Source organism: Acipenser ruthenus, chromosome 47, assembly GCF_902713425.1.
Source record: "Acipenser ruthenus chromosome 47, fAciRut3.2 maternal haplotype, whole genome shotgun sequence".
NCBI lineage: Eukaryota > Metazoa > Chordata > Actinopteri > Acipenseriformes > Acipenseridae > Acipenser > Acipenser ruthenus.
The window spans coordinates 3,253,661-3,274,171 of record NC_081235.1 but is presented as its reverse complement, the minus strand read 5'-3'; the positions used below and the strand labels follow the sequence as shown (position 1 = coordinate 3,274,171).

The following is a 20,511-nucleotide window of genomic DNA, read 5'->3' as shown; positions in this document are numbered from 1 at the left end:
GGGTCTTTATAAAAGTCAGTTCTCACACGCTTCTTTTTGCAGCGTTTCCGTAGGCACTCAGCTCTGCGCAATGTGGCAAGCTTATCTTTTAGGACCCTTTGTAATAGATTCAGTGACTTTGTTCTGCTCTCCTCCATTGCTTCCTCAGCTGCCTCCTTTCTCTAATTGTGCTCAAGTGCTCAATTTCCATCTGCTGTCTAGACTTTACAAGAATAGTTTGTACTTTCTCCTTTCTTTTATCAACTCCAAACCTCTCGCTTCCATATGCGTAGATGGTATCCCCAAATTTATCCAGCTTCTTTTCGACTTCCACCTAACCTTTCCAATGCAAAACAGAGATCTGTGTTTACTGTGTCCCACGCTGATTTCTCAGAAGCTCTTGTCCATTTAACTCCAGGCTTGTCCGTTGAGGTTCTTTTCTCTCTTATGCTGGTTCATCTGACCGGGTTCATCACTAGCTGTGTTTATCTATGACAGGGGTGCTGACATCCTGCGAACTGTGGTTTGCTTCCTGTCGCTGGATTTCATTCGACTGACTTGACTGACTTCGTAAGAAATACTGATCAATGCGAGGCCCTTGTCCCTTCTCCCTCAAGCATTTCATTCTCCCTTGATGAATCTTCAAACCCCTGACCGTTGTCACTTTGCTCCAGCCACAGACACAAACCTGGAGCTCCATGTCTTTGCTAACTGCAGATCTTGAGCTAGTCCTTTGCAAAGTACTCTCTGTTCTTATATCCGTTTCCTTTCCTAAGTTGTTAACCATGTTGTCAAACTTTGAGTCATCTTCCACCCCCGCTCTCGCAGACTCTAGGGGTATTTTTCTCTTTAATTTCTTAGAGGTCTTGGGCGGGTGTCTCCAGCATCCTGTTCCATTTGAACACACAGAGCTGGATACTGCCAGCTAGGGTGGCTAACCCCTGCCAGCCCCAGTGGGGTCTATTTCCTCCTGTCAGCTGTCTCTCCAGGCTGTCACAAGGTCTTTCCCTTGTTGCCAGCTGTACTATTCACAGCAGTCACTGGACGTATCCAGATCTTCATTATTTCCATTACATGAGGGTAGGTGTTAAAAACGAAGAGAAACATTTGAATATACAAACTTATATTACCACCACCTACAAAATAGCAGTGGCAGTGGAAGACTTTAATATCAAACCCACGACCTTTAAAGAGCCACTTGTTCTCTTATATAAAGGTTTCTTCTGATTGTTTAAATTCACTTCATTTCTGTTTTAATCATCACAGCCTGGTGACTCAATAGAGCCCTCAGAATCATGTCTAACCTTCAAGTGCATCTGGGACATCATAGGTAGAGCCCTGCGAAATTAACGGGAGAATTAAAACAGGACTAACATGAAATTCAGTCCTAAACCTCTAGATGTCCGTGTAGCCACTCCAGCTAAACTGTTCTTAAGAATAATTAAGGAATCAACGCATGACATTTGGGATAATTAGAAAACACCCCCACCCCATCTCCAGGACAGGGTTCGAGACTCCTGGACTAGTGGATCTTGTACAGAGGTTTGAAAGCTGTAACGTTAAGAGTTCATCAAATGTATAATAAAGTAGCAGAATTAATAAATACATACCGAGCATAAGAGCTTCACAGCACAGGTGCCAGTATAAACAAAGAGTGTGTTCAAACTTTCCACAAGGTTTATGAAAAATTGACAAGCTACTACAACCCTGATCAATGCAGAATAAAAACATGTTTTATTCAACCAACTCACACGTTTCTGAAGGCAGTAAGGATTTGAGACACACAACAAGTTAGTAGTTTGGATAAATAACCCCTCCCGTTAGATTGTATTCCAGGGTTTGATGCTGACTGTAAATCAGAACTGGAGGGATATCAGCTATATGCAAAAAGAAATGGTAGTGGAATTTCTTTGATCGTATTTTGGAGAAATGCAGAATAACTATTTCCCAATTTAGCAAAACAGAATAAAAGACATTTGTCAGTTGTTACCAATTCTGTGGCTGCTGACAGTGTTTCTCCCTATGGACAAATTTTCACAGAGCAACGTCAATCCATGAAAAGACCGGGTGAACCAACTGACCATGCTTAAATTTAACAGCAAAATATAACGCACAAGAACTGAGAATTTATATATTTATTGGTCTTTCATTAAAATCTCCCCTTCTGTCGACGAATTACGTATTTGTGCCCGGCAAGAAGCAGATATCAAGGAATTCATGTTATTAACAAATGATGTGTGTAAAAGTGTACTGTTAAATTAAAACCTATAAATATTGTATTCGTATGAAATAATATCGGAAAAATCTTCCTTTTAAAATCCTGTTATACGTATTCACAGGGATGTACGGGTTTAATAAACGTCAGTCGGCATCTACAGCGTTCTGTTTATTAATCTGCAAATGCGTATTTTGTAGGAATGGGACGAGCAATTCAAATGGTTAAAGTAATAGGATGATTGTTTAATGATTGTTCATTAAGTGGCTTACTGTGGAGGCTATATCGACATCGTGTGGCGAGAGGACTAAACTACAGGTTAAAAAAGAACAAGTGAAAAACGCAGGGCTCTCATCATAGAGTAACAAATACAAACCATGAAGCCGCTCTAATCCAATCAAAACGCTAGATTTCTCAGCATTCCATTAAATCTTATTTTAGCAAGCTGACAAAAAATCTAAAGACATGGAAATAGCATTATCTATGTGATCACGTGAAAACATTCAATACCATAGGACACATGGTCAACGGTGCATATGAACTTATTTCAACCTCAGGTGAATGCAAGACACACCTCAGGTCAGCAATACCACGCCTTAAGGTTAGTATATTATTACACAAAGACTTCCCATCCTGCTCAGCGTTATTGCACACAAGCAACAGGGCATCTTTGTTCTAGAAGCAACCTTACAAAGTCTTTCCTCGTCTCAATAGAATCTATGAAATGCGTAACCCTTACCGTCCGTGCAGTACGAGAGGAAGACATGAAGAGAGGACCGCGGCTCTGTTACGTCATCATCAAACGCTAATCACGTGACAAATGTCACTCGTAGTAGTACTGGGAACTAGACTCACACATCAGAATATGTGCTACTTAATGTATCTGATATTATACATTTTCAATAAAGAAAGAAAGGCGAATCTCAGTAACAAAGTTGTATATTGTTTTAATACAACTAAAAACTTTTACAACAGGTGCGCCTACACGGTATTATAAAATAACACTAACTAACACAGCACCATTACCTATGTCGTGTGCCCGTGTCAACTAACGTTAGTATGGCAGATTTAAAGTAAATTGTTCAATGCAATCAGTTGTGCTTTTCATCATTTAAATGTGTTGCAATTGCTGGATCTTTACAGCTAACACTGATATCAATCAATGATGTTACAGACACAGTACTGTCACAATACCAAGTCCTGCTCAATGGAGGAAGCGGTATGGTTAATTGTCATTGAACCACAGCATGCACGGCTGTCCCTTGAAGTGCATGCACTTTAGTTAATGATCGGGTCCTCCTACTTTAACAAGCTTTCCGGAGACGATGCTGCGACAAGCACTTCATTAAATATTCAACACTGCGCCGACCAAAAAACAAAAAGGCACCTGTTCATTCCGATTTAAACACTCGACGTGTATTTACTTACCTTTTTGCAAACTACGTGTGTACAGGAATCCACGATTCCGCTTGACAGATTACATGACCCGTAACTACGCCGCTTCTCTCTCCCAAGCTTTCTGTAGAAGCCCCGGCTTGACAGTATTTTCATCAGCTCGCCTTTTCCACGCCCATCTCCAGCCGCTGATTGGGTCGACCGCTCCTATTTTGGTCTTTTCAGCACGCCCCTTAGCTGATTCGGGCGCTGATTGGTTGACGAGGCTTTCGAAGCGTTCTATTTTGGGTTATCCTGCAGAGGGGATTGTCTAAAGCCTGTGCAGGTGGTGGAAGTTATACAAGATTACAAGGGGACAACAGCGGTGCGAGGTGATTTAATGAGACCGGTACTGGTTTCGCCGGAGGGCGGGCGTGAAACCGGGACGTCGCAATAAAGCATAGCGCCGATACCGCTGTACAAAAGAGCCGGCTCCTGGAAGGAGCGGATATCGGGCTTATGTCTACGTGTGTGATTACGTCACCTACCAGCCCTGCTGCTGCCTTCCTCCGTGCACGCTACAATATATTATTATTATTTGTTTATTTAGCAGACGCCTTTATCCAAGGCGACTTACAGAGACTAGGGTGTGTGAACTATGCAGCAGCTGCAGAGTCACTTGCAACTACGTCTCACCCGAAAGACAGAGCACAAGGAGGTTAAGTGATTTGCTCAGGGTCACACAATGAGTCAGTGGCTGAGGTGGGATTTGAACCGGGGACCTCGTGGTTACAAGCCCTTTTCTTTAACCACTGGACAACACAGCCTCCAATATAGTACCGTATATAAAAACATACCATAAAAAACACACTGTGCACTACAACATAAATATATGGTACAAGATTATACACTTTCCAGTCATGTATTACATTATTGAAACCATTCCAGCTTCTCCAAAGTTACACAGATCTTTGATAAAGCAAAGTTTTTAATTGCTTTCTAAACTTAAGAAGGCTAGGAGAGAGTCTAATTTCCACTGGCATCAAATTCCATAAATGAGCTGCTCTGAAAGGTGCGGCCTCCCAAATTAACTTGGGAATAAAGAGAAATATGGAGGGAACCATTCAAACATAAACTCTTGGTATTGATTCTAACAGGAAGACCAGCTGGAAGGTAGGCTGGTCCAACTCCATTTACACTTCATAAATCTAAATCTGTCACAGACTGGGAGCCAGTGCAGCTCCCTCAGAACCGGAGTGATGTGTGAGCGCAGCGCAGTCCCAGACACAAGGCGAGCCGACATGTTTACAATCCTCTGAAGTCTATTAAACTGGACCACAGGGAGGCCTGAATAAAGGGAGTTGCAGTAATCCAGTTTAGGGCTTAAAAAGTGTTTGCACAACTGTCCAAAAAAGGGAACCTGGCAAAAATGGTTTAATAACTTTTAAATTACGCAAGAGAAAAGTAGAGGAAGTTACCACCTGATTAATTTGGGGGATAAATGAAAGGTGATCATCAATAATCACTCCCAGGTTCCTAGCTTTACAGTAGGTGTAGTTCCATTCATGTTCGGAGGGGTAAAGCTATTCTCAAGCTTCTTGAGAGTTATTGTCAATCCTAATAATAAAATCCCAATAATAAAACCTCTGTTTTTGAAGGGTTTAGTTTGAACCAGTTTAAATTAAGCCACTTTTGACAGGCAGCGATAAACAAAAACAATTAGGTGAAATAAGACTTTTGTCATTTTTTCTTCTTTTTTTCAGGCAATGGTATTGTTTGAAGTATAAAACAGAGCAATGATGAACTTGAACTTTCTGAATGGGGCTGTACTAAGGTACTGCTCATGGAAACACACGTTTACACACTTACCAAACAGTATTCATGCCGATGAACCACAGTCGTAGTTATAGGAAGCAGGAATAATACTACCTAGTCATATTAGTGAAACTATGAAGGCTTAAAAAATATATAATCTTATTTTCGCTCAGATGAAGACCTTTATACTAAACTGCAGGGCTGTGTCCGAAGGTTCAAAGGTTCGTTCGCTTGCCAGGGATTCGAACACCTTTGAAGGTTCGTCAGACCGGTTCACGCACTGTATGTTTTTTTTTCTTCTTCCTGTTAACAGAAACTGTTTGACAATGTGTGAATACTATACTTCACAGATTAAAAAATGCAAAATTCCGTCTTTTGATTTGTGTAATGCATATTGCTACCAAATCGTTATACATTACGTTCAACGCTAGATGGCGCCTCTGCCGTGTATGGAGCAGGGTATCTAAAGCAGTGGGCTCGTACCTCTAGTGGCTGTAGTGCTTCAGTAAAATATGTACTGAATACCTAATGTACAAGACAATGTAAGAGAAGTGCTACAGTGGAATATGTTTGAAAAATACACAATATACGCCAACACTAATAATTTTAATTTCGAAATGCCCCTCCAGCTCGTGTTAACCAGAAGCAAATGAGTTATTTCGCTATCTCGACAGCAAAGCACTGTATAGCGTACGCTGTATTGACAGAAATGTCTCAAACCCTCTGCTGTTTGGGATTTTTTTTGTTAAATGTCCAGACAACCAAAAAAAAAAGTTTAATGCAAACTGTGCAAGCGACTCGTATCATGGAGGCATAACCAATCTCTGGGGTCACTTGACAAGCGTAAGTTCATATTATTATTATTATTATTATTATTATTATTATTAATAATAATATTTCTAGTAGTCGTAAAATGTGACTGATAAGCTGCTTGGCACGGTGACTGTTCAATAAAGCTTTGTCCGCAGCAGTTGGTGCTGCTGCAATGCAAGCTTACTGTATAGATCGCAAGCAGGCTCAATTACGTGTAAATAAACAACATGTATTTTATTTAAATTATAAAAACATGATTACTGTTCTGTATAACGTATTTTAAACTACATGTGAATGTTTTAATCCATTTGTATGGATTACCTACAAGTGAAGGCTGCATCCTGTCTACAGCACTGCGAGGTTAATCATCATTTCATCTGATCTTAACATATAAAAGCGAAATATAAACGTGATATTGCATTATCAAAAACAGAAACAAGCAACACACATTTTGAGCAGGAGTGATAGCGTATATCTCTGAGAAGACAGCAATTCAACGGACTGGCTCCTCGATACACAATACAGAAAATGATTCTCTAGACCCTAATAAACAGCCACGCGCTGCTTATATACAAGACGCAGTACCGTTTGTTGCAAAGTCACATGACACACAAGGCAGGTACAAATAGAACACATGGCACTTCATTTTTATTTTCAATTTTAAAAAACAATTTTAAATACAGAACCAGTTAAAATGATCAGATTATTTCCACAGTTTAGCTGTTTACAAATATTAATCATAGGCAACTTTAACAAACTAAGATTCCAGTTCTGAGTTTGGAATGGATAGAATGCTGCTTTGGAATTGTATAAAAAGATGCATACAAAAAACAACACACACCTTAAAAACATTTTATGTTGGCACCTTCCAAAATACTGTACCCGTATCGATATGGCACGTTGGGCAAAAAACATTTAACAGAAACACATTTCAACAGCTGATTGTTCCCTTGAAAAAAACAGTCATCTAGAAATTCAACACACTCAAATCATACTGTAGGTGAAACTTAAAGTCAAGTTGACAAACTTTCGTCTTCTTGAATAGAGTTTCTTCTACGATTTACACATGATTGACATCAGAGTGCAGGTAATACGGGACTCATTAAAACTATTCAAACAGTGGCAGACCTAACTATTGCCACCACTCAGCTAAAACAACAGCAGGATCCTATTAAGAATCATGCTGTTAATGGCAGGCAGTGGAGAGCTGCTGTCTACAGGATAAGAATCTATCCATTTCAAGGCGTATCCATTTTACTACAATGCATAAGGAGTCAGACGCCACCATGATGATTCGGTACTTTAAAGCAGTTGATTAAATATTATATTTAATTTTCGGGAGGTTAAGCACAACCTTTAGTATGGATTGCTGTTCAGACTAAGCAACATACACACATTAACTCCCTCTTCAAAATCCCTTTGACACCATCTCTATTAGAAATATTGGTCCCCAATATTGGATTCAGTGGCGTTTCATGGTTTGAGCTCTACATTTTTCTCAACTACAATACATATTAAACTTTAAAAGACATAAGATAGTCAGTGGAACTAAAACAAAACTTTGTTGGAAAATTAAAACAAAAATACCAAGGAAGTCTTATTTAAATGAAGGGTTTTACAATAAAAAAAAAAAGTGCTTCTTTGATGTACCCCAACATTCTGACCTTTATAGGACAAATACAAAAAAAAGATAAGAATTACAAGTTACATACAGTCCTGTACATGGTGTCACTGCAGGAGTTTCGAATGCAAAATTGCTGGTCCTCCTGATTTCACGTCTTTTATAAATTGGTGACCTTTCAGTAAACATTTGTCTATTGCAGAGATGGAAAGAACTCCCATTGTGTAGCTGCCTGAGCCACTCCAGAGCTTTATGACAGCTGTGTTTGTCAAGTCAACGGTCTGTCTAAATAAGCTCAGCTGTGAAAATCTGCCGTGGCTCGGAGTTCTACTCAATGGTAGAGTTCTTTTCAGCCCATTCATGGGGGCAGCACAGCTTATAAATGGAAAAGCCGATGGGAAAACTGTCATTTTTATACTTTGATAACAAGAACCTTGCTAAGATATTGGTTTCTGTATTCACATCCATTTTTAACACTTATTGGGTTGAACTGAAACTACAAATTTGAAAAACTAGCATCAGCCAATATGCAACAAGAACCTGGATGCAGGACAGCACATTCATCTCCTGCTTTCCACACTGTGAATCCTCTCGGGTTTAGATACGGCCCCCAGCTACAGAAGGCTATGTTCATTAGCACACACCCTGTGTTCCACTGTTAACAACATCACCCTCAAAACGAGGAATATAAACCCATCGCTCTTGTCTGATCGTTTTGAAGCAGGCACTACCAATGAAAAACAAACATAGCTAGGAATCCCGATGTGCTGCGGCTGGAGTCAGCCCCCCCACCTTTCCCAATCCCCCCACCCCCCACCCCCGTGGCCTCCTTTGCCAGGGTAACTAGCCCTGCCCATCTTCTTGGTATCCCTGGTAGCCCTCATCGTGGTACTCCTGGTTGTAGCTTATGCCCGCAGCTGCTTCATTCTCTCCCAGCTCGCTCTTGGGGCAGTACTTGGCATCGTAGATCTGTCTGCCCAAGCCGAAATTCTGCCCGCTCTGATTGGCTCCCTGGGTGTAGCCCATCTGTAGGGACATGGTGCTGTTGTCGCACTTCTCTGTGCCCAGTTTCTGGTCGTAGATGGCGCGTCTGGTGCCAGGGGCGGTCATGCCAGTCTAGCAGGAGAAATATTTATAGATCAGTATAACAGCATTGAAAATTAGAGCCAGCATGAAAAAATAAAATAAATCGGACCACCATGACCTACATTGCAGTTTGTATAGTCAGTGACTCAAAGTATTCAACCACCCCTGCTTGGTTTGTGGTTTAGGTTACATTCAGACTGCTTGCTTACTTAATAGCTTGGTATTGAAAATTATTTAAAGTTCTGACACAAGCAGTGCTACCCCAAAGTGCATTGTCTACAAAATGGACAATGGCTGGAAGCTCGCAGCATTGATACACAGTGATCTGTTCCACCACGTGTTCATGCTAGAGTTGGGTTTGTGTTGCCCTTACCTGGCTGGCCCCCTTGTTTGTTCCCATCTGCAGGCCGATGGTGGAGCTGTCCATTGGGGGCTCGATGTGAGCCTTGGGGTCGTACAGGTGTCTCCTTGTGCCGTAAGCATTCATCCCCGCCTGGCTAGCACACTTATTGGTACCCATCTGGAGAGAAGAAACATGGGGTTCAGGGATACTGTGGAGGGGGCAGGAGGTCCTTTTGGGCACAGTGTGGAAAGAAGTCAAAGGGCATAACCAAAGCAGGGCGTGGAAACAGGCTGACAATCCCAGATGGGAGAGGGGAGCAAAGGCAAGTGGCTTATGGCAAATTTCGGATGGCTGTACAAATGTAGAGATATTTGCATCATGAAAAAGTAGACCAGCATGGTCAATATGCAATCAAAAATATAAGTGCAAGAGTGCAGGTTCCTCCATATAGCCCCAGACTTTCATAACGAAGTTAAACAGCTGTCTAAAAATACAGCAAGACATACATACAGACACAGACAGATGAAAAGCTCCAGATTCTGATACTAGTCTGCATAACTTGTGCTAAAGAATGTCCTTACCAAGTTTCATTGCAATTAGAGAACTTGTCTTCTAAGAGTTTGTGTGAGGATGCACCATGCCGTTGCTAAGCTCGTACCTGCAGCCCAATGACACATTTTCCTGCCTTCACCTTCTCCTCGTCAAAGGCATGCTTCTGCTTATCTGCGTATTTCACTCCGATGTCCACTCGAGGCTGGTTGCCTTTGGTCTTTGCCTAAGAACCAGTAAAACAAGACATGACTAATGTATTCCTTTGGTTTAGACTCACTCCATTTATTTTCGACTTTTTAAAACGCCTCTCATCTGGTACACCACAATGTAACTATTAAGCTGCAACACCCTGTTCTTATTAGATATAAGAAACACACCACATTTATTCTATGTGGCTTTTCTTACTGATGCATTTTTTTACAGCCACTGGAGTATTGCAGAGGGACAGGTTCATGCTTACACTGGTGTGCCAGCTGCACTTGGAGGGTCGACATAAGAACAGATTTAGAAAAACAGGCAAAAGTAGTGGCAGTACTAAACTAAAGGGAATCACACACATTTATATAGGTGATAGATTGCCATGATCCATAGCCTAACCAAATAGAATCTCTGCATTAGGGATATTTCATCCGAACGCACAATACAGACAGGGCTTTAATCTGAACCACTGTAAGCTGGACATTGCATTCTTTAACAACCTACCATGCCAGCCAGAGCCAGGAGCGTGGTCTGAACCTGGGTCAGGTTTCCACTTTCAAACAGGTCGTTCGCTTCGAAGATATCGTGGGGCTTCAGTCCATAGGCTGTGATGGCTTTAATAAAGTTGGTCAGATTCTCCAGCTAAATCAGAACAAGACAAAGGAGGAAAATCCACAAGTTAGTGATACCACAGAATGTCAAACAGCATGGGAACAATCCACACGCAGAGTGTAAAAAGGTACTTATTTAATTTAACTTCTTAGAACCAAAAAACAATCTAATTTAAGCATACAGGATTTATCAAATGCAAGACTATAGATAAACCTTAGTTAGGACTCTTAAAGGGGAGCCCAGCTCCAATATTGCCAGTACTAATTGAATGTTAAAGCACAGGTTATCACTCCTTAAAGGGGGGGCAGTGATAACATTGCTATTTCCAATGGGGCAAAAAAATGGATTTTAAAACACCACCACTCCTTTAATGATATATTCGTGTTACTCAAATATTTGAACAAACAGTACTTGAAATGGATGTGTAAACAGCAATCATGCAAAATCATGCTACGCTATGCAATTTGACAGCTATTCCAGCACAGATTGCCTTGTGTAACCCAGCCCTAAGGTTTATCTAATTGCTACATAAATACTCGACACCGCGGTGCCTCCCTGACAGCCTGTGGTTTCAAAGACTCCCTGTGTCGGATCAGTCAGCTGTCTGTACTTACTGTTACTACTTAATTAAATACTTGAGCAGCTTCGTGTGGGAGAGAAACATCACATCTATTTAATGTGTTCTTCAGCAATCTTGTGGTTTCTGTTTTAGACATCGCATCATGGGACTCTGCCCCCAGGAGGTGCATCATCATCATCATCATCATCATCATCATCATCATCATCATCATCATCATCATCATCATCATCATCATCATCATCATCATCATCATCATCATCATCATCATCATCATCATCATCATCATCATCATCATCATCATCATCATCATCATCATCATCATCATCATCATCATCATCATCATCATCATCATCATCATCATCATCATCATCATCATCATCATCGTGTGGTCCAGTGGTTAAAGAAAGGGGCTTGTAACCAGGAGGTCCCCAGTTCAAATCCCACCTCGGCCACTGACTCACTGTGTGACCCTGAGCAAGTCAATTAACCTCCTTGTGCTCCGTTTTTCGGGTCAGACGTAATTGTAAGTGACTCTGCAGCTGCTGCATAGTTCACACACCCTTGTCTCTGTAAGTCGCCTTGGATAAAGGCGTCTGCTAAATAAACAAATAATAATTATTTATTTCTTAGCAGACACCCTTATCCAGAGCAACTTACAATTGTTACAAGATATCACATTATTTTGATATACAATGCTCAAGGGTACAGCAGCAGCGTCCCCCACCTGGGATTGAACCCACGATCCTCCGGTCAAGAGTCCAGAGCCCTCACCACTAATCCATACTGCTGCCCATATAACTCATTAGTATGAGACATTTCTTCCACCTACTCGAATATTGCAGGGGGCAGATTACTGTTTTTTTTCCACCATCACCCAAACAGTTTAATCCACTTTCTACATTCGTATGGTTATTGTGACTCTAGTCTTGTGCTGCACTGAGACAGGGAACCAGCCAAGGTCTGAATGTCAATTTGCGGGTCACTTGGGCGGTCAGTTTTATGAAGTCACCAGGACGCAGTGACTGAAGCAGGAAGTTGTGAAGTACATCTCATTATGGGGGTACACCCTGTATAATACATTTCCGAGTCCGAATCAGACGGCTCCCCTCACCTGGTGCCAGTTCTTTTCAGAGTGGTTGATCTTGTTCACTGAGCCCGGCTGGAGGACGTTAATCAGTCTGGAGAGAAATGCAAAAATATCAGTGAATATTACTGGCACCAGAATCACCTGCCACTCACAGTTCAGACGCTATGAAGTTCATGGGAAAAAAAAAAAAACATTAATTATTACTCCTCCCACAAACTACAGCTATGGCCAAACGTTTTGCATCACCCTATAGAATTAACTAATTTTGTTTCATAAAGTTGAATGAAAGCTGCTGAATAATGTTATTTTAACATGTTGAATTAAATACCGCTTTGTAGTTTTCCATATTCTTAATGAAAAACCTGACATTTCAAAATCTAACATGAAATACTGTGTTACTATTATATCTTCCGGTAGACTTTTGCGATATAAATTTTGTAGTTTATTTGATTACATGATGTTAAACGATCCAAATTATGTTCATATAGTTTTTTAAAAAATTTTGTATAAAATGTCTCATTCCGAAAATTCTAGGTGATGCCAAACTTGTGGGTAATATACACGATAGCCAAGTATCAACCATTGTGAAAAACATGCAGGTCAAACATAAACCTTTTAAATAAGTTATTTGTAACATCAACAGTAAAAATGAAAAGCTGGGTTCTTTCCAAAGAGAAGGGGCATTCCATTGTCCATAGTCCATTTTCCAAGTTTGTTTTCTATGCAAGGAGTCCGAATCGCGTCGTTTTATCACATTTCTCAGCTAGCAGAATGGAAAGGACCTCGTTAGACCAGAATGAATTCTATTTTTGAATGAAAGGAGTAGGTTTTTAATTAGCTGGTCACACACAGTCCTTTACTACTGCATTGGAAATGGAAGAAATTCCCTTAGAATTTCCAGGGGCTGTTCAGTGAATATTTTGGCTGGATCATACAGGTCTTCACATGACTGCAGTGTTGTTTAAATGTTTTTTAATTATATACACTAAGTTAATGTTATTGGTGGAAACATCTTTAAGGGTGTAATCAAGGTCCTTTATATTCTTTTTTTTTTAAATAAAATATCCTAGGAACTTATCAGTGTTTATTAAAAATGAATAAATACATAAACACAGATGAAATGAGGGTAAACATTTGTTTTCCAGGTAACTATCCTATTGGGAATTAACACGGAAAAGCAGCTCACCTGCTCCTGTTCTTAATGAATGCCGACCGTGTGAATCTGGTGCAGCTCACCTGCATCAGCGGTGCAGTGTGTTAAACAGACAGCCTGCATTAAGGAAATGTGTCTACTGTACCAACAATATTCTAAACAGCACTGCACTAAACAAACAATGTATTGTCATCACAATCTTGCATTGATTTTCTTCCAGTATTAAAACGAGTTTCTCATTGTATTTGTATGCACTGTTAATCACCGTGATTGAATATTGTATGTGTAAAACTTAATGAAATGCACATTTAAAATACAAATATGACTAGAAATCCTAAAGTCAACTTTTCACTGAAAAACATATAGGACAGTTGAACTTTTAAACCATTTGTGTAAATGCTGGTTTAGCGCTTAATGCCTGGTCTCACCCACCCGGACTAGCACTAACCCAGGCCTGCTTTACCTGCGGTAACGTTGGATTAGGGTTAGGGTTCGGGTAACGTTGGGTTAGGGTTCGGGTAACGTTGGGTTCTGGTAACGCTGGATTAGGGTTCGGGTAACATTGGGTTCGGGTAACGTTGGGTTAGGGTTCGGGTAACATTGGGTTAGGGTTACGTTGGGTTAGGGTTACGTTGGGTTAGGGTTCGGGTAACGTTGGGTTCTGGTAACGCTGGATTAGGGTTTGGGTAACGTTGGGTTCGGGTAACGTTGGGTTAGGGTTCGGGTAACATTGGGTTAGGGTTATGTTGGGTTAGGGTTACGTTGGGTTAGGGTTCGGGTTACGTTGGGTTCGGGTAATGCTGGATTAGGGTTTGGGTAACGTTGGGTTAGGGTAACATTGGGTTCGGATTCGGGTAACGTTGGGTTCGGGTAACGTTGGGTTAGGGTAACATTGGGTTTGGATTCGGGTAACGTTGGGTTCGGGTAACGCTGGATTAGGGTTCGGGTAACGTTGGGTTCGGGTTCGGACCCAGCCCCTGTACAGCTGCTGCATGGCCTGACCCGAGTGCTTTACTCACTCGCACAGAATGGTTCCGCTCTTCAGGCTCTTCTGGAAGTCGTCTCCGATCCGCTTGCCCGTGACGTCCTCGATCCAGACCCGCAGCTCCTCCTCCTTCTGAGCATCGTACTTCAGAGCGATCTGCAGGGAAACAAGAGCAGCCTGAGCAACGCAGCCAAGCAAGGAAACTGTGTGCCAACAGCTTTGAAAGTGGGTCCGCTCACAAAACTGGAGGCACGGTTTAAAAGGAATGCTTTGTTAGGAACGTTTTTTTTTATTTTAAACTGTTTAGAGGATTTTTAAAACTGTTTAGAGGATTTATTTGTTTATTCTCAGGTTTTAAAAGGACTGATAACCTGTATAAAATATCTGTTTATAAAACACAAAAAATCCTTAAAAAGCCTTAAAAGTTATTTAATTGTTTAGAGAGTATATTAGCACAGTATTACAGGAAAGAAATCTCTCAGGAGTAGAATTAACCTGGTACCCCGTCAATTTACCCCCCCCCCCCCCCCCCCCAATTCACAGATGCTATAGCAGCTCTAAAGACAGTATATAATAACAGTCATAATTTAAAAATGAAACATCAGGTGTATTAATTGCATATCATAACTCTTTTTTATTGTTATCTGATCAAAACATGTTAAATGTACAAAAAGCCAGGATAGAAAAAAATAGATCAGCTATTACCATTTAAACAGGAGATATACACAATTATCAAACAAATATCAGAAGAGTGCTTATTTTAGGAATGGTGCTAACACAACCTCATGATTACTCTGCTGTTAACTTTCTGACCACAGTGATACAGAACTTTAAAAAAATGAGATTACAAAAGCAAAACTGGGACGATTGAACATTTATACTGTTCCGACAAAAAATGAAGGCTGAAATGTGGGAGCGTCCCAGTTTTCCCGGGATGTCTGGTAAGTGGTAACCCTACGCATATCCAGTTGTTGGTGCGATCATCAGTTCTGTTTTAGCCACACGTATGCGCCCAATGCTTTCACAACCTCAAAAACTGATCAAAATGAAAATGCTGTCAGCTACAAATTTAAACACATCTGAACAAGGCTATCTGGAGTTTGTTTTTTAATCACGGTGTGTCTATGGGATCGTAGTCCATTGTATTATTATTTCTATTGCTAGCAAGGTTTTAAAAACTGCATATCCCACACACCACAAGCGTTACCGGTAAATCCATGACGTGCACTTTGATCAGTGTTCAGTATTCATGGTTTGCAAGACATGCAAGTTATAAGGACATGAAGACCCCAAAAATACTGTAAAAAAAATAAATAATTAGCGGTTTCTTTTTAGTTTCTCATCCCATATCCAGTCAGGACCGCTGAGCTTTTATTTCACGTACAGGTAAGCCCACACAGGGGACTGTATTATTGATGCGGAAAAAAGAAAGAAAATTTAAGTTGGGAAAAATTGTCCGTTTGTTGATGTAAAAGTATTATACTCTACAGGTGCCATGTAAAAAAAGAAAAATATTTATAGATGTTCAACAGCAAATAAAAGCTGGTATTACTTATTTGTGCTAAATTGTGTTTGTGTGTATTTTTTTTTTTTTTTCAGTGTGTGCCTCGATTATTTCAGTTAAAAAGTTAGCGTAGAGCCCTGTTAGTATTTTCAGCCTTTACAGAAAGTAGAATCAAAGCTAAATCTGTGATAGTGTACGATGCAAGGTGAGCGAGAGACTCAACCGGAAAGACATTCAGCACAGCCACCTCTCATCTTCCTGCAAGAGAGCTAGCACTGCAAGGCATCCTGTTGTCATCAGCACAGGAAGCAAAAGACAACCGACCCTGGGTCCCTCGATTATTCTAGAAGGCTGGCGAAAGCTCAGCTTTACTTACAATCCCGTCCAGCCCACAATGCTACACCACATACAGCGTGAATGTGTTCCAATACTCGGCTTTGCCCCAAGCACATGGAGTATTGTTCTATTAACTTATAAATGCACTCCCCTTTGTTTACTTGTTCCCAGCATCTGTCTGAACGACACAAGCAGCACAACAGAGGATTAGCAGGCTTTGTAAGACCATCTGGAAGGTGCTAATGTTTGGTAAGGGTTTGTATGCAAACCCATTACAATCCCAGGTCATTCAGAAATTGGATTACTGAGAACTCTTCCAGACAAAAGCCCCATGGGGAGATCTGTAAAAACCAAAGCGCTGTTTAAACTCCAGAGATGACTACCTGCTTTGTGTTCACTTACTGTCACACTTTCACAGTGCAGTTCATTCTGCTGAGTTGCAGCTCACGTCTGTGCTGCGAGTGGATTTGAGACTCAGCTCAGGAAGCCTCAACACATCAAAACCCCCAGAACTGCACTTCAGGGAATAACAGAAAGAACCGGTCAATTTGCTTGCAGACGGTATTAAAATAAAAGCCACGAGAAGAACAGATTTTTGTCCATCTACAAAAAAAAATAAACCTAGAAAGATGTAATAAAAAAGAGCTGTCTGCTATGGAATGCATGGTTAAAGTGAGGTGGAGGGACAACCGATACCAAAGTATTTTTAATTTTACAAAATAAACAAGACAGCCAGGAAGGGACAAAGGGAATTTGTTTATAAAGAAGAGTACATCTTATCAAGCACTCTCCCCCTCTGAATGAGTGTGGGCAATTAGAGCTGGACAAGCACAGGAGTACCAGGGGCACACAGAGCTATGTTTTGTCTGTGTGAGGCAATGCAATAACAAAATAATGATAACATACTGTACCCCCCACCATGGCTACAGGCTAAAAAAATAAATAGATGCTTGATAAAGAAATGATCACAATGACCTTAAATTGTGTTTTAAATCCCATTTACTTTCTCCCTGGTGTTCTTCTCACGCACGCTCTTTTTTTTCTGTCTATTGTTTGATGAGAGCTAAAAAATACTACCAAAAAGTCTGTACCAAGTTTAATAGTAGTTGGATAATGGTTCTCACAGCGGTTCCCAAACTTTCTTGGCCCCCCCATGGCATTAGGCATCCTGACAGGACTCCCATCCACATTTAGATTTTGATCCCTTCAATCAAAATCCCCCCCCCCCCCCCCCCCCCTCCCAAAACCATCTCACGGGCCCGCAGTCTGGGAACCCGCGCTAGATACATTTCAAAATGTATGTGTGACATGCACCTATGAATATGAAGTGCATTATAGTGTACTTTTTAATGACAAAGCTGTCACCTACAAATTGTGATGCCAGCAGTACAAAGAAAGTAACTGACTCAAATGGCTGTTTCCATGAGTCACTGTATCTATTCCATTACTAGTACTTTAAATCGTTGTCTTGTACGCCTAAAACTAAGAAAACTTAGGTACTCTCCGCCTCTCAGAGCTACATCCCGTCACCTCCGCCTCTCAGAGCTCAGGCAGAGCTACATCCCGTCACCTCCGCCTCTCAGAGCTCAGGCAGAGCTACATTCCCTCACCTCCGCCTCTTAGAGCTACATCCCGTCACCTCCGACTCCCAGAGCTCAGGCAGAGCTACATCCCCTCACCTCCGCCTCTCAGAGCTCAGGCAGAGCTACATCCCCTCACCTCCGCCTCTCAGAGCTACATCCCGTCACCTCCGCCTCTCAGAGCTCAGGCAGAGCTACATCCCCTCACCTCCGCCTCTCAGAGCTCAGGCAGAGCTACATCCCCTCACCTCCGCCTCTCAGAGCTACATCCCGTCACCTCCGCCTCTCAGAGCTACATCCCCTCACCTCCGCCTCTCAGAGCTCAGGCAGAGCTACATCCCGTCACCTCCGCCTCTCAGAGCTCAGGCAGAGCTACATCCCCTCACCTCCGCCTCTCAGAGCTACATCCCGTCACCTCCGCCTCTCAGAGCTACATCCCGTCACCTCCGACTCCCAGAGCTCAGGCAGAGCTACATCCCGTCACCTCCGCCTCTCAGAGCTACATCCCGTCACCTCCGCCTCTCAGAGCTCAGGCAGCGCTACATCCCGTCACCTCCGCCTCTCAGAGCTCAGGCAGAGCTACATCCCGTCACCTCCGACTCCCAGAGCTCAGGCAGAGCTACATCCCCTCACCTCCGCCTCTCAGAGCTACATCCCGTCACCTCCGCCTCTCAGAGCTACATCCCGTCACCTCCGCCTCACAGAGCTACATCCCGTCACCTCCGCCTCTCAGAGCTACATCCCGTCACCTCCGCCTCTCAGAGCTCAGGCAGAGCTACATCCCGTCACCTCCGCCTCTCAGAGCTACATCCCGTCACCTCCGCCTCTCAGAGCTACATCCCGTCACCTCCGTCTCTCAGAGCTACATCCCGTCACCTCCGCCTCTCAGAGCTCAGGCAGAGCTACATCCCGTCACCTCCGCCTCTCAGAGCTACATCCCGTCACCTCCGCCTCTCAGAGCTACATCCCCTCACCTCCGCCTCTCAGAGCTCAGGCAGAGCTACATCCCCTCACCTCCGCCTCTCAGAGCTACATCCCGTCACCTCCGCCTCTCAGAGCTACATCCCCTCACCTCCGCCTCTCAGAGCTCAGGCCTACAGCTACATCCCTCAGATCTGTACCCAAGACACCCAAGTGACCTGCAAGTTGACATGAAGCCCCGCAGACCGCCGACACTCACTAAACCCTAAAAATAAAACTTATCACTGTTTGGGTGATGTAAAAAAAAAAAAAAAAAAAAAAAAAAACCTGTGTCCCTTTCATTAATATCTGAGAGCTGTTGAGATGAGAGCGGGGAACAGATCCGTGCATAGACTTCAAACCATCTATTTTAGAGAACACGACGGTTAAGTTTCGATTTTCTTCTTGGTTTGATTTAAAAATCCATTTCAGTCCCCAAATCCAAATAGTTTAGCCAAAGGGGCGACGCCCAGTCCCAGATTCACAATTTGCGGCAAAGGATACACAACACGGAAAACCGTAAAATTCACCACGGCATTGCTTATTTTAAATACAATAACAAACATGCAATGCATTTGCAAATTCATAAATAAAGTCTGCGATGGAAACACGACTAACTTATAACACGTGTTTACAGTATTGTAAAATGCAATTCATATATTCATCAACTCCACTGAAAACTACCAAAAACAACCACATCGCTTCATTAAATAAATAAATGTAGAAAACTGTATACAGTAGCGGTGTAATTAAAACATGTACCATAACAACACTACAGCAGGCTAGCACAAATTTGGCCGTAAGCCGTTCCTGATCACGATCACCTTCTGCGCCATAAACCCCAAACGATTATTTATTTATTTTTAGTTTTTAAGAAAAAAAAAAAGAAAGAAAGAAACTTACTCTGTTTTTCACTTCTGCAGTCAGGCCATAAGCCGGCCCCTTGTTAAACTGACCACTGGACATTTTTTTCAGCGATATTAAAAATGAGTTTCTTGCTATAAAGATAAAGGCAGAAGACCGTTCCCTTCTTCTGTAGCAATCGCAACTTCCTTACAGCGTGTGAGAAGTTTCGCTCTCCTCTGTGGGCTGCTTGCTCAACTCCCTGCATTGTCCCGCCTCTGTAGCGCCTCCCTTTACTCCTTTGTGAACTTTGATTAATATCGAAAAAGTCCTTATAAGGACAGAAAGGGCACACTTTTGTCCAGGATAGGAGTTTCCGGAGTACAAGATTCCCAGTCAGTGCAGAACAATGCGAAGACTATCCTAAATCACAACTGCCTGACGTCACCTGGTCTGAGAAAGAACATTTAAGTGAATACGTATTTTTTGAGTTATGCGTTTTTGTGTGATCGTCACACGTCACAGTTCAAAAGGCGTATTACAAAATAGTGCATGAGATATGCAAATATGCGAAATACCTGTGCTATGATAAACTGCAAAAATACTTTTATTTTTAAAGGTTCAGTACAGAATGCAGAACTAATGAATGAGTGTGGTTGGATCTGTGCTTGCAGATTGGAATTGATCTGACGGTGCTTATAGTTTATGAAATACTCAAACACTTGTAAAATTTTGAAAGAAACGTGAATTTTCATAAAATAGCAGCTTTTTAATGACAGCTCTGTTTGCATGCCTTTACTTTTATAAAGTGTTACACTAGACAGCACTCGTTCTTCTATAAAGACCCTAGCTGGAATTACCAGACATCCCGGGAA

At 41.9% G+C, this 20,511-nt stretch overlaps 2 protein-coding genes across 5 annotated transcripts in view; both read right to left on the bottom strand.

Annotated features, from left to right (window-relative positions):
- LOC117401321 (phospholipid-transporting ATPase ABCA1-like) overlaps positions 1-3,778 on the bottom strand; it is a 51,267-nt gene extending 47,489 nt beyond the window's left edge. For all 4 annotated transcript variants that reach the window (XR_009319836.1, XM_059014164.1, XM_059014165.1 and 1 more), the window contains exon 1: positions 3,623-3,778. The gene's annotated coding sequence lies outside the window, so the exon portion shown is untranslated. The remainder of the gene's footprint in view (positions 1-3,622) is intronic.
- Positions 3,779-6,827: 3,049 nt separating this feature from the next.
- On the bottom strand, positions 6,828-19,923 carry LOC117401516 (calponin-2-like). Its single transcript, XM_034002289.3, has 7 exons — positions 19,697-19,923; positions 14,448-14,569; positions 12,300-12,366; positions 10,501-10,638; positions 9,905-10,021; positions 9,277-9,423; positions 6,828-8,933 (listed from the first exon to the last, which is right to left on the bottom strand). The coding sequence occupies exons 1-7, from the start codon at positions 19,757-19,759 to the stop codon at positions 8,661-8,663; spliced, it is 927 nt and encodes a 308-aa protein (XP_033858180.2). The 5' UTR covers positions 19,760-19,923; the 3' UTR covers positions 6,828-8,660.
- Between the last annotated feature and the right edge of the window lie 588 nt (positions 19,924-20,511).

What these genes read in the sequence shown, in the direction of transcription:
- LOC117401516 (XM_034002289.3), bottom strand. Translation starts at nt 19,759, where the DNA reads ATGTCCAGTGGTCAGTTTAACAAGGGGCCGGCTTATGGCCTGACTGCA. An exon ending in TCCTGGCTCTGGCTGGCATG is followed by an intron (nt 10,022 to 10,500) that starts GTAGGTTGTTAA and finishes ACTGGTTCTTAG; the next exon opens with GCAAAGACCAAAGGCAACCA. An exon ending in CAAACAAGGGGGCCAGCCAG is followed by an intron (nt 8,934 to 9,276) that starts GTAAGGGCAACA and finishes TTCTCCTGCTAG; the next exon opens with ACTGGCATGACCGCCCCTGG.